This window comes from Cricetulus griseus, chromosome 2 (genome assembly GCF_003668045.3).
Source record: "Cricetulus griseus strain 17A/GY chromosome 2, alternate assembly CriGri-PICRH-1.0, whole genome shotgun sequence".
In the NCBI taxonomy this organism is placed as follows: domain Eukaryota; kingdom Metazoa; phylum Chordata; class Mammalia; order Rodentia; family Cricetidae; genus Cricetulus; species Cricetulus griseus.
The window spans coordinates 182,429,398-182,451,466 of NC_048595.1; the positions used below are offsets into that span (position 1 = coordinate 182,429,398).

Sequence of the window (22,069 nt, forward strand, 5' to 3'; positions counted from 1 at the left end):
GATTAAGCTATGTTTAGGGAGGAATTGGCTTTTAAATAGGATAGGCACCATGCTTAAAAAAAAAAGAGTACATAAAGTGCAAGGAAAATGAGACAAAATATAATATTAACAAATAAATACTATAAACATCAGAAATATCAAACAAGATGGAAGAGTTGGTTAGATATTTCGGAAATAGCTAAAAACTGGAGCTTAAATTCTGTAAAGCAATGTGGTCATTGGGAATATTGTGGGGGAAGTAACTTAGGAAAGGAGTATGACACGCGATTAAATCAAAATAGCCACTTGGAATTAAACACAATCTTGAATGGTAAAACTCAGCAAAACCCTCTTATTGAAATACAAAACCGGGAAGTTCGGGCTTCAGGCAAAAGTCATAACAGGCAGAAAGTATGCAAGGGTGGACAAGGAAAGAGCAAGCAGCTAGTGGACCAGGAGTGCTAAGTTGCTCTTGAACTCATCATGCCCCTGCCTCAGCCTCTCCAGTGTTGGTTATAGATGAGGACCACAATGCTCTGTTCTACATAAAATTCTTTTGTTGAAATACAAATCTTCCAATGTGAAAAGTGAAGAGGTACGTACGGTCTTTGGGAGGCGACTAGTCAAGAAAGTGCAACCCTCCCAGATGGAATGACTGTCCTTCTAGAGGTGACAGTAAAGGAAAGTGGACTTGAACTAGCAGCTGGCCCTGCCACTAGAGATACAGATTTCAACTGTTATTTTGTTACAGCAGTCCAAATGCTGTAATAAGACACAGGCTTTTTTCTTCCAGGAAAAGAATGAATGAGGACCAGGTAGGAATTCAGAGAGAAAAAGGAAGGAGTCAGAAACACCAGAGAGAGCCATTAAAATACACTTTATGGACAGAACATTCCTTCAGGTTAAAATAAATGGTTTTTGAATTAAGTTTCAATCCTCTTGTTGAGACCTCATTGAAATCAAACTCATGACCACATTTGAACCGGGGCATAGAGTGGGTGATGGTGCAGAATGTGCAGTAGTAGAAAAACACGTATTTGGGCAGAAGGGAATGTTTCACCTATTAACACTGCAATAGCATTTAAAGTTTAAACAGACAAACTAAAGCCAGGACCACTGGATAGGACGAGGCAGACTATGACGGGACAAATGTTTGCTTTTGTTCTGAGGACAGCCCTCTCCCCATGGAGCCCAGCTCCCCTGCTCTGATCCTACCCTGTGGGATTGGACATTTGGACCTGAAGCACAGGAGAGGAAGGCTGTCCTCTACACTGTCGCTGGCATTTCTGGAAACGAAAGCCCTTCCTCCATCCTCTGCCCCTTATTTCCTATGTCCACTCTGTCATTCTGTCCTATGTAGGAAAATAAAGTAAATAAACACAGAGGTCAAAAGTTAGAGGGAGCTAATGACCAAAATACATGGTCACTGCAGCTGAACTGAAGGGCACCAAGTCCAAAACAGCCCCAGAGTGTTCTGGAAGCTCCCTGGGCTTTGCTTCTCTCCAACTCAAACCTGCTGTTACTATTTCCTGTCTCCTCTGACCTCCCACTTCAGGCTTCCCGTATCTGAGGAGAGCATAGGGTGTTCACCACACAGGAGTTTCCCAGAGGCAGGCTCATCACATGCCACATGACACCAGGTAATGAACACAGCACGGGAGGGGACAATGCCATGAGGAAATGTACTGTGGATAAATACTATGCATTATTAAATTCAGGATGCCGTTTCTAACAATCAGTCAGGCGTGGAAGCACCTGCTTGCTTGTAGTCCCAGCTATTTGGTAGTTTGAAGGAGGAAGATCACTTGAGCCTGAACAATGCAGTGAGACTGACTTAAAAAAAAATAATAAAAGAAACCAAAACCTAACCAGAGTCAACTTCTAGAGAAGTGACTGCCAGTTCTTCAAAACAAGATAGCTATACATCAGATAAAACAGTTTTCCATGAAAGGTTTTGTCTAACCCAAACACTCCTGAACTAGATACATTTACTTAAGGAAAAACGAAAGCAGCCCATCTACAACTCTGAGAAATAAGCAAGCACTGGGGAGGCAGAGGCAGGCGGATCTCTGTGAGTTTGAGGCCAGCCTCATCTACAAAGGGAGTTCCAGGACAGCCAGGGCTACATGGTGAGACCCTGTGTCAAAAATAAAAAACAAAGAAACAAAAACAAATAAAAAGAAAAGAAAAACAAATCAAAGACACTATAGTTGTAAGGGAAGCTTTAAAAGTGTTAATTACATTTTTTAAAAATTATATAAGAAAGTAAATCTCTCATTTGCATTTGTCTTCCCAGGAATTTATCGCCATATGCCATACACATTAATGTCAACAATAATTCCATATTTTATTAAAACAGTAATATTTAAATACTATGTTAACATAGTGTTATAAATTCTGCATGTATGAAGACATGGAAAATTACAAATGATAGCGCCTTATTGCTGTGGGAAAACAAGTGTCTGCCCATGTACCTTAAATACAACTTGTTTATATTTATTTTAATTTGTGTGTATGTGTATCTGTCTCTATGCGTGTTTGATAGGTGTATGTGGCTGCCCCCAGAATCCAGCACAAGGCATCAGATTCCCTAAAGCTAAAATTACAGCCAGTTGCTAGGGGCCCATTGTTGATGCTGGAAACCAAACTTGGGTTCTCTGCAACAGTAGTATGTACTCTTAAATGCCAAGCCATCCATCCAACCCCTAAAGACTTAGATTTAATGTGATTTACATGAGACAATTACCACCCCTTTTGGGTTTTCAAGACAAGGGTTTCTCTGAATAACAGCCATGGCTGTCCTGGAACTCACTCTGTAGACCAGGCTGACCTCAAACTCACAGAGATCTGTCTGCCTCTGCTTCCCAAGTTTTGGGATTAAAGGCATGTGACATGCTTATTCTTTATCTGCAGCAAATGTGGTCTTGGAAAACACATGTCTCTTCCAGGAGACTTCGAAGTTTGCACTGGGCTTTGCTGTCCTTAATCGTTATTTGTATCATGGCCATCAATCTGTCACACAACCCTCCTACCAGCCCTTTCAGTGAGGATGTAAGACAGGTTCTATCCATTCTCCACAGACATGGAGACAATGATGAGTCTTGAGGAAACACACAAGGTGACCTCTGAAGGCAGCCCCGTCATGCTCAAGTTTGATGACCTTTCTCTCACCACAGCCAATCAGACGCCTACCTCCTTAGTATTTTCTAGCCCAGTTCCTTCCTTTCGTCTTCTAGTTTGGTTGGCTTAGCCAGGGTTCAAAATGCCTCCTGCTTGGATTTGAGTTTATATATGACACCACCTTTCATGTTTATTGATTGGAAAATAACGTAGCCATTGGAGGGACCAGCCCCCTGTTTAGCAGCCATGACGGGATGCAGAAAAGATATACAGGCCTCTGACTCAGCACATGTCTGCTCTTGCTTGGCCTGCTCTAGTCAAATACCCTCCTCGTGACAAGGAACCAATCAGTGACATGCAGAGCATAGCAACTGCCTTGGGAGGACCTACAGGCCATAACAACCAGTTGACCAATCAACACAGGACAGGTCGTCCAAGCCCGGAAAAGCACCAATCCTGAGATTGTTGCATACCCCTAGACACTCCCCTTAAGCTGCCCAGTAAGTTCCCAGCCTCATGGTTCGCCTGGGTCCTTCTCCCGCCATCAGCCACGATGAATGGATGAAGGCCGAGTTAATGCAGTTAGCTCATTAAACAACAATAAAAGACTCTTTGCTTTTGCATCGGAACAGGTCTCTTGGTGATTTGGGGATTCAGAATCGAGATCTCTGAAAACAGCAAACAGAATCATGCTGTCTGGGGGAGAGGGGTATAGCTCAGTGAGTAGAGTGCGCACCTAGTATACATGAAGTCCTGGGTTCAAACCCCAGCACCAAAGAAAACCAGGTGTGGGGGCAAGTGCATATACTTCCAGTTTCTGGGGGTGAAACAAGCAGAAGGCCAGCCTGGGGTACATCATGAGATTCTGCCTCAGAAACAAAAAAGTTAAAACAAACTCCTCAAAACTTAGGTTCACATTATCCCTCTGCCTCCAAAGCCCTTGTAGTTCTCCATTGCCAATAGAATGAAGTTGAAGTTAGTACATCGAATAGGTCCTTTGCAAAGGACACTTGGATTTCTGGCTCTGAAGCCTAAATACCTGAGATTGGGCTGCCTGTGCTTCAGGGTCTCCTGTGGGATCTGTACTTAAAAAAAAGTATTTATTATGTATACAGTGTTCTGTCTGCATGTTTGCTTGCATGCCAGAAAAGGGCATCCGATGTCATTACAGATGGCTGTGAGCTGCCATGTAGTTGCTGGGAATTGAACTCAGGACCTCTAGAAAAGCAGTCAATGCTTTTAACCTCTGAGCCACATCTCTCTAGCCCTGTACTTTTTTTTTTTTTTTTTTTTTTTTTTAAAGATTTGGCTCTGGTTGGGGTCACACCCTAAGTGAAGTTTGTCCCAACTTCTCAACCTTTCTGGATCCTAAGACTGACCCTTCTGTCATTGTCTTTCCTCCTCATACCCTATGAGGTATGGCTGCCATGGCAATGTTATCCCTTTAGTATTTGAATTAAAAGTTACAAGTGGGCTACTGTTTGTTGTTTGTCTTTTCCTGCTTGAGCCATCCATTAGCCCCTAAAAGGGTAGTGTCCTGGTCCTGCCACATCTGTGTAAACCACAAAAGTGTAAAGTCATTTGTCTCAAGAGTTGCATGTCCCCTAAAGTCTAGGCTATCTGATTTCTATTTCTTTGTCACTCACTGTCATCAACAGCAGCAGGCAGGGATGAATTTCACTTGGAATTTCCTGGGCTTAGGAATACCAGCACAAGAAGGCCAGCAACATTTTCTCCTGGGTATGGATCTTGATCTGAGCACTAGACTAGTGAGGGCCAGTCACCAGGAGGCAACCGCTGCCCTCCAGGAAGTGATCAGACACAAGGATCCTGCAAAGGTAAGGAAGTTCATCTTCACTGAGGAAGCTTCCCCAGTCTTTCTCAATAACTGGGTGAAAGGTGGTAGAATTGGTCTGGTGACTGAAGCCAGATGATCTTACCACTCTGCTGGGAGTGGCCTTCAGGCTACAGTGTGGACTTTGTCTGAGTTGAAAGGGCAATGTTGAGAGACTGAAGGCTACAGGGAACTGAAAGAAAACAGGATGGTTTTTCTCCATTTATTCCTTCTTGGTTATGGAGAAGGCAACAGAAGAGTCTCCTCCATCATCTGTGGCCGTCTAGGGAGCCTGAGGCAGAGCCTTCACAAGGGAAACAATCATATTTCACTGTATGAAGAGGTGGGGATTTCCTGTGACCAAGCCCACAGACTGTGTCACATCTGCATGGCATGCACTTTGTTAAGTTTTCCTCCAAGTTAGAAAACAGACATCTAAGAAGGCGTTTGGGAGTTCATGAACTGTCCACCTGATTGAAGAAGCCAGGTGCCACGGATGAAAGAAATGGTGGTGATGGATTTCATTAGAAAAATCTAGACTGGCCTACTTTTTGAGATGACTAATAGTTTTACATCATAATGAGGTATTAGGCAATCATTCAAGAAGGAGGGAAAGCTATAGACTCTAAAGCTGATCCTATTTCATCTGTATCCCTGCCAACTACACCCACTTCCTATTTATTTTTAATCAAATCCCCCACGTTATCTTTTTATCTGTGGCTACTACAGCATGTAGCTGGAGAAGATGGTTTCTCAATAGCCAACCACAGAGCTGGGGAGATAGCACCATGGATAAAGTGCTTGCTGTGCAACACAAGACCAGAGTTTGGATCCCCAGAACCCAAGTAAATCATGTGTGGGTATGGCTAGCCAGTGCTCAGAAAGCAGAGAAAGGAGATCCCCAGAGCAAGCTGGAGGCCTAGATTTGCTATATCTGTGGGGGCTGGGTTAATAAAGCAGAGAACAATTGAGGAAGATTGCCAGGCCTGCGCACATAGCAGCACACACACACATATGCATGCACCCTCCACACGTACACATGCAAAACAAGTAAACAATGGCAAGTCTGAAAAAGGATTAGGAACTGCTGCTGCTATTTCTAACGGGAGTTAAATACAGATGCTTTTTTCAGGATGGTACTAATGCTGTGCAGGATGAGGTGGGAGTCCGTGAACTAGAGCATCTCTAGACACACTGCTAGGCACTGGGTACCAGTATGAAATTGGAGGGCCACATTTCCTATCTAGTCCATAGAGCTACTGTCAGGAGACAGGGATCCTACCTGCTCTGGCTATTCTGGGGAGAGAAAAAAAAACATAAATGCCACTGCCTAATCTAACATCTGGGCCAGATTCGGTTTTTTGGAGACAGAGGAAGAGATCCCAATTACATGGGTCAACATGACTTGAGTCATAACTGTAACAGATTGTATCAAGCAAGCACATGGATGATCACTAGGCTAGGCTGGAAGGTGGAGCCATACATAATGCTACAGCTCTTCATTTCCTGGAGCCCTTGTCCTATGCTGAAGGGACAGTTGTGAGAGAAACCCAAGCAGTAGTAGACATGGCAATCCATCAACACCTTATGTCCCCCCTTGCCCATGGAGTCTAAGTTTTGAAACCACCAACAGATGTTTGAAACAGCCAATACAAACTGCAGACTGTACTGGGTCCTACATGTACTATGTTTTTCCTGTGCATACATACTTGTGATATAGTTTAATTCATGAATTAGGCACAACAGAAGCTGAAATTACTACTACTAAAAATAGACCGTATCGAAACACCAGTATCATTATTCTTATAGTTTGGGACCCAGTATTAAGTCAAATAAGAGTCACTTGTACTACTATTATAATACCATCACAGAAGCTGCAAGGCTAGCTATGTGACCAACAGGTAGATGGCGTATACCACCACCTGGATACACTAGAAACTGTGTCTGGGTGGGAAGGAGTGGACAAATGTAAGACTTCATGTTATTACTCAGAACAGAATGCAGCTAAAATCTTACACATTGTTTAGTTCTGGAATTTTCCATTTAATATTTCAGATTGTAAATGAAACTTTGGAAAAGGAAGATTATCATACTGTATAGGAAAGTTACCATCTCCAAGGGGTGAGCAGTGGGTGCTTGTGCCAGAGTCTTCGAAGAGAGGGAAAGAAAACTAAGAGGGAGTATGTGGGAGGATTCTAAGAGTATAGGCTTTTCAAAGGTGGTACCTGTTTGTTTTTATCTAGTTAAGAGAACTCTAGTACAGAAAAAAATTGCAAATTGAAACAATACTTAGTAAAACCAGAACTGAAAATATAAATAAGGCTGAACCATTTTTTCCCTCTTCTCTTAGGTGTCATTTCATGTGTGCTTGGGCCATACAGTAAACGGGCTCTGAACTCAAAGGACATTTGGTGCCAGGGGGTCTGTAAAAACATACTTCTTAGTTCTAGTCACACCTCTGCATATCTCATACCAGCTAAGATCTTGGCATCATGGGGCCAAGCGGGGAAGGTGTTACTGTGTTTCTGTCATGCAGAAACCTCTTAAGGAGGCTGGGGACAATGGTAAATACATCACTACAAACCAGCATTACTGGAAAAACAATCCCCATCTTGTTGAATCAGTAACGCTGTCTTCAGGAGTGGAGTTTCTGTATTTATTATAGATACACTACAAATGTTCTAAATATGGACCTCATCTGGGTTTAATTTTCACTATGATCTCTGGTTGCCAAAGTTTAATAGAAGGTAATGTCTTGAAAATACTCTTTGAAAAAGAGGAATAAGAACAAAATGATCAGGCAGGCAGTGGTGTCAAATGCCTTTAATCCCAGCACTAGGGAGGCAGAGACAGGCGGATCTCTGTGAGTTCAAAGCCAGCCTGGTCTACAAAGCAAGTTCCATGACAGTCAGGGCTGTTATACAGAGAAACTCTATCTTCAAAAACAAAAATTAAAGAGAGGGAGAGAGGGAGAGAGGGAGAGAGAGAGGACACAATGATTTTGATACCTGCTTTGTACCATATCTTACACCAGAGCAAATTTCAAGTAAGTTTTTAGGGTGTGTTTGGGAGCAATAGAGTCACAGGAAAATAAAAATAAAAACAAAACAACAACAACAACAAAAAACCAACAAGTCTTATAACACACAAATGTGACTGAACACTGAGAAATGCATCTTAAATTGGGTTTTGTGTAAGTTTCTTTTAAAGTTCTAACTAATGTAAAAACTTACGTGAAAGAATGAGATTAGGAGACAGTGGGTTCATACACTACATTTAAATTCTGTCTGGTTTTGTTTTATTAGGTATTTGGTGGGGCGGATAATCTTATTAAAGTATTTTATACGCATGGCAAAAATAGTTCTTGGGATAGTAGGAAAAATTATACATATTTGTGTACAGAAATACACAAAATTTTTTACTTCAGCCAAATAAAAAGTATCTGCAATTGATTTGAAAACTAATATAACCCTATGACCACGGTTACTGATATTAGTTGCTGATGTTTAGCATTGGAGCATACAGGAGTACGTTTTATTAGGAGCCTGTAACAAACTGGCTAACACACTTCTAAGCTGACTCTCATCTTGGGAACACTGATAGAATAAGAGGACACAGCTTGTTTTCAAAAAACCGCCTCATATCAAGATTGTCCATCACTATGGTACGGGGCATCAACATCCGATCTGTGTGTCTCTATCATGGAGTGATCAGATGACTTAACCAGGTGAGGAGTAGAGGGGGAAGGGAAAGGCTGGGAGTTTTCCATAGGTTGTTATCAGAATGCTTGTATACAATGGTATAACTGTAGAAGACTAGGAACACACATGCAGTAGTGCCAAGGGCAACACAGTAGGAGAGGGGTGGCCATGACTCAACCCCTCACGAAGTCTCCTCAGCACCCAGAGGCGAGCCTGCAGCTTTGGCAATCTACACCCCACAGCTGTGATGTGTAGCTTGGTTGCAGGGTCAGTGGTCCTCAGCATTACAGAACTTCATCCTGTAATGCAATTATAGTCTTCAGGCTGTTACATCTCCACTAAGTTCAGCCAACCGTATCTTAGTGTTGAAAAGGATTTGATGGCTTCTGTGGAGGAGGCAGCCAAGTTTTAAAGGCAAAGAGTATGCTAAATCATACCCCATCATAACGGTTTTTTCTCTTGCTGTGATAATAGATGTTCATTTTAGGAAAACCCAAAAGATAGCAATGTGTAAAAAGTAACTGGCAACAACACAAGAAAGCACAATTTACATGGAACTCTCCTAGAGAGGAAAGATCTTAGCGACCTTGTATGTTGAGAAAGTCTGACAGCTCACACATGACTCTTTTTTTTCCCCTCCCACTCCCCACACATGACTCTTGACCTAGCTGCCTTTACTTTTCCTTATTGCCCTTATCCTCTGACACACTTTCTTGTGAACTCTGACACCTTCAGCATCCATTTGGGTGGCAGCTCATCACCTCGTGGCTTCTACCAACACATCACAGATATCACCTCCTGTCACTAAGGCTCAGATTGCTCCTTGTGGTCATCCTCCATCAACATGGTGTCTCTAATGCCTCAACTGCTTGCCCGTGATCACATATTTTACCAGTTCCCAGCCCCTTGATACAATCGCCTATGCTTTAAGCCTCAGGCAGACAGCTACCCTTGACGAGTCCAAGTGCTTCTAGTCCATGCCACCTTCTGAAGTTGGCTCACTTTCTAAGGCAGCTTGAATTACCTATGGGGTCAAGTCATGCCATCATCTGATACACCCACTAAGCACACTGAACTCCTGCTGACTAGCTCAAGCCAATCTTACACGTCATAATCCCTGGGTTCTACGAAGGGAGGAGAAACAACTCAGTCCTTACCGTGGATTGAGGTCTCCTGCCAGACAAGCACTCAGACATCTTCTCCTTCCATTCTCCATGCTTAAGTTCCAGCCATGCATCACACTTCTGAAGCCCCAACCCAAACATGGCTCCTGTCTCTAGACCCACTGGTTCTCCACCACTCTGAGGTTGGAGAGAATTGGGAAGGGACAGGGATGGAGAAGACTAATGAACCATCGGTATGAATTTACAGTTAGATGGACAAGGAGTTCTGATGTGCTAATGAAATAGCAGAGTGAGAACAGATAATAATAATAAGATACATATTTCAAAATGCTAGCAGAAAATGCATAAGGATATAGCTATCTTTTAAAGATTTACTTACTTTTTATTTGTATGAGTGTGTGCCTGCCTGTATGTCTGAGTACCACGCAGGCATGGTGCCCAAGGAGGCCAGAGAGGGTGTCAGATTCCTCGGAGCTAAAGTTACAGATGGTTATGAGCCACGACGTGGGTGCTGAGAATCACACTGAGCTGTTTCTCCAGCCCCAGAGATCACCCTGTTTGACCTGATTTTAATATTATACAAAGTATATGTATATTGAAGTATCACGTGGCATCCTGCTGATAGAGATGTTTCATGTATGTTAAAAAATAAATTTTTCTTGAAGACAGTGTATGACAGATACTCCTCCCCAATGCTAACAATGTAGGTACCTTAAAAATGTCCCTTAAATTCAATTACCCTGCAAATACACGTGTTTTCAAGACACAAAGGACACTACAAACACGAGTGCAATTACTGAGTGGAAAGCTGCAACCCCTTCACATGTTCCTAATTTCACTTCTGAAGAAAGAACTTTTTCATCTTGCTTTGTATTCGTCAGACTCAATGAATGATTATCGTCAGACTCTAAGTGGGCCAGAGCAGCTTGCAGCACTACTGAGGAGGAACTTGGCCCTCATTTGTGTCACAGGCCTAAGTGAAGTTACTCACTGAGGCATTGCCACCGTGACACCATGGCAACATGGGGTCACCGGAATGCAGCTGAACACTGATATGGAACTATAGTTGTAAAGGGTAGTCTAGCTTTGTTCCAGTGGTAGCCCCACCTTACACAGCTGTGAATTTACTTAAGGGAGGAAATTAAAGAATTAATAAAGATGTCAAATTGTGCAGGAAGGCAAGGATCCTCTTCATATTTAAAAGGCTGTCTCCAGTTTGTTCAGGCTAATAGAATTCTCTACACAAAGGCACCAAAGAGCGCTTGAGAAGTAGGGCAGTTTCTTCCAAGGACTACTCCTTACGTTGGCAAGGCTCTAACAAGCCAGGTCATTCCTCTATAAAGGAGGGCACTGAAGGCCCAAGGAGAATGGTTCTCCCTAAGTGTCCAAGTGTTGGTTGCAGAGCCAAAGCTGGAAGCAAAGCAAAGTCAAAACAGGGAAGGGATGTTGGCTCACAGGGCTTCAGGTCCTCCTCTTCCCATTCTCTCTATTCAGGACACTCCTAAGTTCACATCAAAAACAAGCAAGGGGCAAAATGGCTCGGTGGGCCAAGGTACTTGTTGCTAAGCCTGTGTGTGGTAGGATATTATTTTCAGGTGTGTGACTTTTGTTTATGCTGCATTTCTTTAACTCTGTGAAGCTGAGTTACTATGCCTGTCTAAAACACCTGATGGGTCTAATAAAGAGCTGAATGGCCAATATCGAGGCAAAAGCAAGGATAGGTGGGGCTGGCAGGCAAAGAGTATAAATAGGAGGAGAAACTAGGAAGAAGGGAGAACAAGAGAACAAGGAGACGAGGACATCAGGGGCCAGCCACCCAGCCACCCAGCCACCCAGCCACCCAGCCACCCAGGCAGCCACAGAGTAAGTAGAAAGTAAGATATACAAAAGAAAGATAAAAGTCCAGAGGAAAAAGGTAGATGGGATAATTTAAAGATAGGAAACGCTGGCTAGACACAAGTCAAGTTAAGGCCGGAGACTCAAAACTAAGAATAGTTCATGTATAGTTATTTGGGAGCTGGGTGGGCGGGTCCCTCAAAAAGGCCAAAAAGCCAAAGGGTAAAAGGTAACACTACTCCTGTATGACCTGAGCTCAAATCCCAAGGATCCGCATACTGGAAAGAGAGAACTGACTCTCACAAGTTTCCTTCTGACATACACAAGCATACTGTAGCATGTGTGCACCTACCCACATGCCCTTGAGTACGTGCTCACACACACACACTACAATAATTTTTAAAAAATGCCCTTGAACATAGAAGGATAGTTTTTTTTTTTTTTTTTTGGTTCATTTATTTCATGTGAGTGTTCTTCTTGCATGTATGTCTGGGCATCATATGCCTGCCTGGTGCCTGCGAAGGTCAGAAGTGGGTGTCAAATCCCCCAGAACTGGAGAACTAGAACTAGAACCAAATGATGTTTTGGTCAATGAAACACCACATATATACCAGTGGTCCACACACTGCAAAGGATCTAGAGGGCTGACAAGACGTCTCAGTGATTAAAGCACTTGAGTCCAAGCACAAGGACTGGAGTTCAGATCCTCAGAATCCACAGAAATGCTAAGAAAGTGTGGTGGGCAGCCTGTATTTCCCACCTCGAAGGGAAGAGACAGGATCCTTAGAGAAAGCTGGCCAGAGAGACTAGCAGTATTAGCAAGCTCTGGTTTGATAGAGACCCCCTATTAAATAAGATGGGAAGAATGATTGAGGATGATTCCAGACATCAACCTTGGGCCTCCACATACATGGGCACCCATATAAATGTGCACCCACAGGTGTGTTCATACACCTGCAAATTTGCACACACACACACACACACCACATACACATGACAATGGAATGCTATAATGAATTAAAATAATTCCTGTGACATCACAGCATTATAACATGGTATCATGATGTGCTATGTGTATTGTTTATGGTGATATTGGAACAAAGGAACTTGTTGTAGGACCAACTGTATAAAAGCACAGTAATACTATTATAGGGTACATACTGTGAAAACTTTTAAAAAATATTTACTGCTATGCTTTTTATTCTCTCCAAATTTACTCTTATAAAAAAAAAAGATTAGTCAGTATGGCAGGTTACACCCTATGTTTAACAAGTCTCTTGATTGCATCACTTTTTCTTGTGCTGAATTTAATCTTTTTGTGTCTCCTTCACTAAGGCCTGGGGTGCAACAGATTAGACCATCATGAGAACAAGTAAAAGGCCCAGGTGTGCAGCAGTCTGGTCTGAGTACACTCTCTGATGTTCACACCAAGGTGGAATCAACTAACAGTGCCATTTCTCCAAATGTGTTCCCATCATCGCACAACACAAGACTGTATGTCCATTTGAAACTCAACATTGTAGGAAAATAAGAAAACACAACACAACAAAACACTTGATTATGACCTTAAATGATAATAGAATAAAAACATTTGCTTTATTCCGTTAGGAGTATGATATGCCTGAAGTTAATGCAAAAGATCAGCAAGGCATTGGAGTGCCTTTTGTTAGATTTAACACATGCAGAAAACTTGGCAGGTCAAAGCTAAGGATTCACAAGAGGAAGGCTCAGTGCCATGAGTCAGGGTTCGAGGATCAGGTGTCCTGGGTAAGAGCTCAGGGCAGTGGATGCAACAAAAACCAATTGATAATATCTGAAAGAAGCTGGGTGTCACAGAAACACGGCACATGCGCATTTCTGCATGGAAGAGAAGTGGAAAGTCATCAAAGACTCGTCAAGGTCGTATTACAGATTATTGTATGCTACTGAAAGAATTTAAACCTTTTGAATTTTGACAACTTACTTACTATGTATTACATCTTTCTCCCACCCCCCACCCCATAGTATGTCCTTAGCATATACCAACACAGCTACAGTTTATGAAGTGCTGGGAAACATCAGCCCTAGGCTGAGTACACATCTTACGGTTCCCATTTAAAGGGAGCTGATACAATACAGGTGATGAACTTGAGGCTCAGCTGCCCAATACTTTGCCAGGGCCTTTCTTGTGGAATTGGGCTTCTCAACTTCTCTGGCTTAGGACCCCAGGACAGGCTGTGATAAAGACACAGTCACTCTCACTTTGGCCAATAGACAACTGAAACAAAGGATTGCAAGAGATGAGATCTCCTGCTGGAGGAAGGTTTCTGAGTTCCCAGGACAGCCATATGGGGGCCATGTCTCCCAGAAAGAGTAGGACCACAGCTTAGTTATGCAGAACCCTGAACTTTAAGCCTAGATCCAAAAGTGGCCTGGCGGAGAGCATTCCTAGGGTCCTTTGTCTGTCTTCCCACCTTGGCAAATTTCCCTTAATACTTGTTTTCAGTATTAATTTGCCCCACCCACCCCCGTTTTTTTTCGAGACAGGGTTTCTCTGTGTAACAGCTCTGGTTGTCCTGGAACTCACTTTGCAGACCAGGCTGGCCTGGAACTCAAAGAGATCCGCCTGCCTCTGCTTCCCTAGTGCTGGTATTAAAGGAATGCTCCACCACTGCCTGGCTTAATTTGACTTTTTAAATTTAGCTTATTGAGGTGGGGTAATTGAGCCTGGCTTGTTAGCTCTACCAATCAATAAACTCTGACCCTAATTGCAGCAGCAACCCTTTGTCTTCACACTCCCAGAAAGAAATTTTTACATGACCCAGGGTACACAGGTCTATAAAATAGGCTTACAAATGAAAGTTACTGATAATAAATCAAAAAGAAATGTGTTTTAAAACAATTTTTGTTATATGTATAATTGTACTATTTCTTAGTGATGGGTGTGCTTGATTATTGTAATATCAAGAATTACATTTTGGCCGAATATTTGATACAAGTACTACAAGCCAAGGAACATCTTCCAGAGTTGACAGACATTTTGACTTGATTATTGTCAATGCTAAGAATGCTCCTTGACATAAATTCAGCAGAAGTGTATTTGGGAACATTTCATACACTGTATTATTAATCCCAGACCAAAACTTGATGAACAATTTTTAAAAAAATATTTAAAAGTAAGTGTACATCACATATATGCAGTGCCTATAGGAGCCAGAAGAGGGCGTCAGATTCCCCTTGGAACTAGAGTTACAGAAGGCTGTAAGCTACCATGTGGGTGCTGAGAATTAAACACCAGCCAGTGCTGTTGACATCTGGGCCATCTCTCCAAGTCAGCAACTTAAACCGAAATTTTAAAAGTCAAACATTCTAATGCTATAGTTCAAAGATATACTCATGTGATACAGGGCAGGGAGTGATGCTAGGAAAATATTAAAAAGTCCGTTATCCATAATTGAACCCTTACTTTCCTGTAAGAGCAGAAAACTTTGCATGTGCAGTGTAATCACCACAGCGCTCCTAACAGAGAACGGTCTGGGATCTGGGATGCTGTTTCAGGCGGGGTTTGCTCACATTCTGTGCTGAGACGGCATGCACCCCACAAAGTGTACTTGCTCTGTGCTCAGATCCAGGGCGATGCAGAAACCGACAATAGGAACACCTTAGCTTCATTATGTGTTTGATTTTGAATTAACTGTGGTCATTTCATTCAGAAACCCATGACTGTTGCCAATTTTTTCTTGACTCCCACATTCAGTAATATACCCTGTATGTGGATTGCACCCCACAGTTTAAACAACCAGGATACAGGAGCCGGGGAGACCCAAATCCCAACCCTGGTTCTCTGGAGCCCAAGGCCCTAACCACTTTCTACACTGTCTGGATAAACCAGCAGTTTCCTGTGATATTAACCCAGTCATAGAGCCGGTTTGGTTCACTACAGATATTTTCAAACTCATTTAAACCAGAACATGTGTATGGTTACCATTTCACGTCCCCACCGCTGATGACTATACTCCAATGTACTTTTTGCCTTTTTAATATACTATAATGTTTAATTCCTACTCCAAAGCTTATAACTAGCAACTGAACTAGGGGTGTCGAATTTGATGACTTAGAGATCACACACACAATTTTAAATGTAATAAAATTTTAAAGCTCAGTGAAGCTTTATAGGCAGCTTTCACTACAAGTTACTCATTTTTACTTAAATTTGAATTTTTCAAAGATTTAATTTTATTAATGTATGAGTGTCTGCACATATATGTGCATGTATGTATATATACCACATATGTGCCTGGAGCCTGCCGAGGCCAAAAGAGGACATCAGACTCCCTGGAAAAGGAGTTACAGGTGGTTGTGAGCTACTACATGGGTGCTAGGAACTGAACCCAGGTCCTCTGGAAGAGCAGCAAATACTCTTAACATTTGAGCCATCTCTCCAGGCCCTTGAATTTGAATTTAAAGGGAAAAAAAGTATGCTCCAAATAATTACTGTTAATACCAGAGAGCTTCCTTTGAAGGCAATGTTTACACCATGCACATCCGTCCTCCTGTTCTACTAACGGATGCAGTTAGACAGATTTCCAGTCTTAGTTGTCTGTCTGTCTGTCTGTTTGTCTGTCTGTCTGTCTACTTACCTACCTACCTATCTGTGGTGGAGGGGGCGTCAAACCCAGGACCTTACACATGTGAAGTAAGCCCTCTACCATTGAACTTAAATTATAATTCCTGTCTCTTTATTAAAGTTCAGATTTAAAAAGCCAAATTGCATTCAAGTGTTTATCACAAATGTAATTCATTATTTGGGATATTTGCTGAAAAATATATCTCTACTTTTAGTCATTTGCTGAAACTCATTAATAGTAACTTGACCACAGTTGGTATAATTTTAAGGAACCTGTCTTTGGTAATTTGTCAAAAAAAAAAAATGCTGAGCTATATGTGATCTGTTCATGAAATGGTGCATGAAATTCAGAATGAAAAAAATACAAAACCAAGACAATGAGATATACAGTTAAATTACCCATTTTTGTTCAGAAAAGGGGTATACTGCACTTTTAAGAATATCCTTTTTATTATTTTAATTGTGCATGTAAGTGTATGTGTGTCTGTGTGTGGGTATACTCTTACATATGAGGGTGGCTGCAGAGGCCAGAAGCATCAGATCCCACTGGAGCTGGAGTTACAGGCTGTTGTGAACTGCCCAGAGTAGTGTGCTAGAAATCCAACCTGGGGTCCTCTGGACGAGCAGTATGTGTTGTACCTACTGAGGCATCTCTCCAGACCCAGGGTACCCTGCATGCTAACATCAGATATGCAGTTGGGTGATAAAGAGTCAATTGCCACAATGACTGCATAAGTAGTAGCTATTGGGCAAGCAAATGTATCTAAAAATAGCTGACAGAAAGTCTGATTCACACAATGAAAATGTGGCATTCCCCCTGACACAGTCAAGCTGAATGTCAGTTATAAGCTGGCCAGATTTCCTAATTAGGGAGCCACGGTCTCCACCTCCCTAGCTCACCAGCAAACCATATTAAATGTGACCATTTGCAGGTCTCTTTGAATAAACTTCTGAGAAATTTATTGAGGGAAAAATGTAATCAGTTTATAACCCTTACCCACTTAGAGTAAAGACACCCAGGAGAGTCTAGGGGGATGCACATGTGGGTTGATATATGCCAACAATTTACCGCAGCACTTGGTACAAACTAAACCTTCAGTAAACAACGAATAATTATTATGACAGCAACAGCTAAATCCTATCAGTTGACTATGTATATACAAGGTGAGCCCTAGTAAGGGAGGAATGTTTGTGGCTAGTGATAGGTAGAAGGTTGTAAAAGAAGGAACATTTGAGTTGATTTCTAGAGATAAAAGAGTAAGGAGAGAAAGAAACCCTGTGGAAAGGAGCAGGGGTGAGGGGGCCAGATGTCTCCAATTCAAGTCTTTATTCCTTCTGTATATTGTCTTCTCTGATTGTTTTGTAAGAATATTTTCAAAACTTAATTTCTCTATTATTATTTCTGGTGCTGGGCTTCACATAGGTTATGCAAGCAGTCTACTGCTAACAGTGTCCCTAGTTTTTAACTCATAGTTTAAATGTATTTACTTTTATTTTCTGTGTATGGCCTGCATGTATGTAATTGTACTGTGCATGTATCTGGTGCCTGTGGAGGCCAGAAGAGGGCATCAGACCTTCTGGGACTGTAGTTATGGATGGTTGCATGCTATCATGGAGGTTCTGGGAACCAAACCTGGGTTCTCTGCAAGAGCTGATAGGGCTCTTAACCATCTCTTCAGCCCCCTTCATATTTTAAAATGACTAATCATGACTACATATATTTATGGAGCATACACACAAACACACACACACACACACACACACACACACACACACACACACACACATGGAATGGGTAAAATCATTTTTTTAGGATGAGACAGTTGGTATTTTTCTACTTTGAAACATACATTATTTTTGTCATTTTAGTTACCCAACATATCTCACATTTATTCTTGCCACCTATCTGAAATTCTGTCTTCTTTATTATAAATTATATTCATTTTGTTTGTGCATGTGGGTACCATGGCACATGTGGAGGTCAGAGGGCAACTTTTGGGAGCCAGTCATCTCTTTCTACTATGTGGGACCTTGGAATCAAACTCAGATCATCAGCTGACTTTACACTCTGAGCTATCTTGTCAGCCCCGAAACTCTGTGGTCTGATCAACAACTCCCCATTCCTTCCCACTCCATACTCTGGCTAATTATCATTCTACTTCTATGACATCACACAGTATTTGTCATTCTGAGCTTGGCTTATTTCCCTTAGCATGTCTTCTTGGTTAATTCATGTCCCAAATGACAGGATTTCCTGCCTTTTTGAAGCCAAATAGCATCCCTATCCCACATTTTCCATTGCACATATGGACTAGATTTTCTTTGTCTCTTCATTCATTAATAGATAAAGGCTGATTCTACAGCTTAACTGTCATGAACAATTCTGGGATGAACATGGCAGTGCTACGCGTTACCTCTTAAATACAGGGCTACTATTATGACTACTTCACTCTAAGGGATGTACAGGTGGCTAATATTAGGAAAGGGGTTGAGATGGTCTATTCATGTCCAGAATTAGAAGGACCTTAAAATTTTGAACGAAGGCTGTGTGTTTTAGAGTAGGCTATGTTCAGCCACTCTGGGATATAGACTCTGGAATTAAGGACCAGGGATAAATTACCATCCAGTGTTTCTATCTAGAGAGAGAAGATGTGGGCTGGAATCTGAGCCACTGTTGTATTTATCCTGCTTAGCTCCTCATAGCTACAATGCTCTTATTTGTAAAATGGAGTTACAATGATGCCTACCTCAATCTATGTGCAAATGAGTGTCAAGTGTTGAGCATCTTCCTCTCACATAGCCAGCATTCTCAGCAATGCCACTATTATTATCTAGGAGGCACAAGGTGGTGCGATTAGGGTGCCTTCCAATACTTTGCCACAAATGTTTACCGAGACACCTGGAAGCCCATGGGAGTTAGCATAAACATCTGGTAAGCTAAAATGGCTCCAAGTGACCCTATCGCAAGTACACCCACAACGACATCCCCTCTTTAACTCTTATCCTGACAACAGAGCAAGCGTTGAAGAGCTCAAAAGAAAATGTCTAAAATCTAGATGGAAACAAAAATGACACTGGCAGGCTTAGAAAATGCTACCTTGTAGGGACAGTTAAGTTAGCAAATTTTGCCACATTTTACCAAAGATGGCAAAAGGCAAATCTTAACTACATTTAAGATTGTGTTACAAGTCAAACTTTTCATGGTACCTTGTCCACTTCATCCTACTGCTCTTTTGAGTACCAGAAGGACAGATGCAAAAGCACATTTATCTTTGAACTGACCACATAACTGTACAAGTAGCTACTGCAGTACTAGTTGGCCGAAATGAATTTGTAAAATGGATTGCCCAAAGGACAGGCTATATTGGAGCTGTGACCTTCAGTGCTGTCAGGTTTACTACTTTTTATGAAAGTATGTCCCTAACATCTAAGCTGTGAGTGAACAAAACCTGTATCACTGCTATAGGTGAGTTTTCAATCAATCCGAAGCTTAGCCTTATCTGAAGATCCAGACGCCTGGGACATGGAGATTTCAAAGCTTGACAACTGTTCAGTAGATTTGAGTCATCATTCTTTGTTTAACTGGATACTGACTGCCTTGGGTGAAACTAAGAGTTTCCAGACCCAAGCTTTCTAGCCCCACTTCTGCCACTCAATGCTCCAATCACAGACAACGTCTATATCTTGGTGAAAGGACTATTCGTACTGAGTTTTCTCTAGAGGAAATTAAGTATATATAGACATGACAGAGAATGAAGGAAACAGCTGTTATTTAGTTTTTGGTGTTTGAAACAGGATTTTTCTTTGTAGCCCAGTTGTCCTGGAACTTGCTACATAAATCAGGCTGGCTTTGAATTCATGGAGATTCTCCTGCCTCTGCCTCCAGAGTACTGAGACTGAAGGTGTGTACCAGCATGCCGGTCATTGATCTGAATTATTATTATACAGTTAGGATTTTATTTGGGGGTGAGAAAAAACATATTTTATATGAGTTTTGCTTCTGTCAACCTTTTCCCTTCACCAAAATGAATAGGAAATATACTACTTCTTGACCTTTTCGGTAAGATCAAGTGCAGGAACATTAGCTTAAGCTGCTGGACACTGTACAGCAAAGAGAGGTCAGGGTAACAGAGACCTAGGAAACAGTCTGGCCACAGCCTTGAAACCACAGATCATAATGGCTAACATCTCTTCTTCCCAAATTTTCACATAAACTCAACTGATAGAATCTAGAGCAATGGTTCTCAGCCTTCCTAACACTGCAACCCTTTAATACAGTTCCTCATGTGGTGACCCCAACCATAAAATTATTTTCATCACTACTTCATAACTATAATTTTGCTACTGTTATGAACCGTAATGTAAATATCTGTATTTTCCACAACCACTGTGAATGGGTAGTTCAACCTGCAAAGGGGTCATGACCCACAGGTTGAGAAACGCTGATCTAAAGTCTGCAGTCATGTATAAGAGTCCTCATGTGGATGGAACAAGGCTGTGATTCACAAACAAAACAACAGCAACAACAAAACACCTACATGATGGTCATGGACCGAGACTTCACTATTAGAAATTATCATTGATAGTAGTATCAATAAAACATACTAGGCTCACCAGCAACTTAATAACTTGAAATAAAAGGGGGCTTATTTAGATATTGATGGTGCCATTAGTAAATGTTGCAGTGATACGTTTTGACACATTAGGGTGATAGAGCAAATCACTAATAGTGAAAGATTTCTGTTTTTCTTTTAAAAAGAGGAACAAGAATAACAATCATTTAAAAACCACACCTCTGGATTATTCAACAAGCATTCAAAGTAGCACAAGAAAGGAAAAGAGAGTGTACTTGCAGGATGTATCCTTCTGATGGAAATATTTGTTCTCAGTGTGACGAAGAATATGCAGGTCAGGTAATGTGCAAATCCAATATGCACTTAAATGCTTTAGGAGCACAGACACAGCAGTATTTTAAGTGTTTTTGTCTTAGTTCAGCATTCCTTCACAAAACTGTAAATGCTGTGTTTGTGTGTGTGTGTGTGTGTGTGTGTGTGTGTGTGTGTGTGTGTGTGTATGGGCACAGACTTGAAGGGAAAGACAAAGTATACTTGTTTCCAACTACTTCTCCCTTATGTGGAAACAGGAGCTCTGAGAGCCAGCCACGAGCTCTAAATCAAATAAAGTACGCATTATTGTGAAAGCGATCAACACATGACATCCAATAACCAGAGTCACTTGGATCTCTCCAGCTATCATTCGGAAATAGCAGGACTGAAGCAAAGTTTAGCATGGGCGCTTGACATGGCTCCAAGATTTGGGGAGTTTCCCCAGAACTCTTGGGAATTAGAAAACATCAATTATGCTTTTGGATCCAGTAATTCTCATCACCACAGGATTGCAAGATAGACAATGCATTCTTTAATGAGGGAAGGAGAAAGGGAAAGAGCTGGAGGAGGGAGGGGGAGAGGGGAGAGATGAAGGGGAGAGAGATGTGGGGGGGGGGCGTCACTACAGAAGTTTAGAAAGCCCTTTCCATCCGAACGCAGGCTAAGCTAACAATTCGGTCTGGGCGCGTCCCCCCAAAGGTCACTTACTGGGCTGGGCCAACTTTGCCTTCTCTCTTGCCGAGCACTTTGGCGGGCTTGGCGTCCTCCACCTCTTGCTGGAGCTCAGTCATCGGGGCCGCGTCCCGGGCTCACCCCAGGACTCGGCTCCCCACTCGGGGTTCCCCGCTCCCGGCCCCCTGGCACCTTAGTGCTGCGCATCCAGGCGGCCGAGCTCCGGGGCCGCCAACCTGGACACGTTGGAGCCGGCGTGATTGGTCCGAGCCAGGCTGGAAGAGCCCAGAGGGAGGGAAGGGGAGGGTCGA

At 42.2% G+C, this 22,069-nt stretch overlaps 1 protein-coding gene across 2 annotated transcripts in view; it reads right to left on the minus strand.

The window, feature by feature from the left end:
- Gramd2b (GRAM domain containing 2B) overlaps positions 1-22,063 on the minus strand; it is a 59,091-nt gene extending 37,028 nt beyond the window's left edge. Inside the window, exon 1 of one of the 2 annotated variants that reach the window (XM_027400925.2) lies at positions 21,795-22,063. In XM_027400925.2, the coding sequence (XP_027256726.1) occupies positions 21,795-21,877 (83 nt within the window). In that variant the 5' untranslated portion in view covers positions 21,878-22,063. The remainder of the gene's footprint in view (positions 1-21,794) is intronic. The other variant, XM_027400926.2, reaches the window with a different exon arrangement.
- Positions 22,064-22,069: the final 6 nt, after the last annotated feature.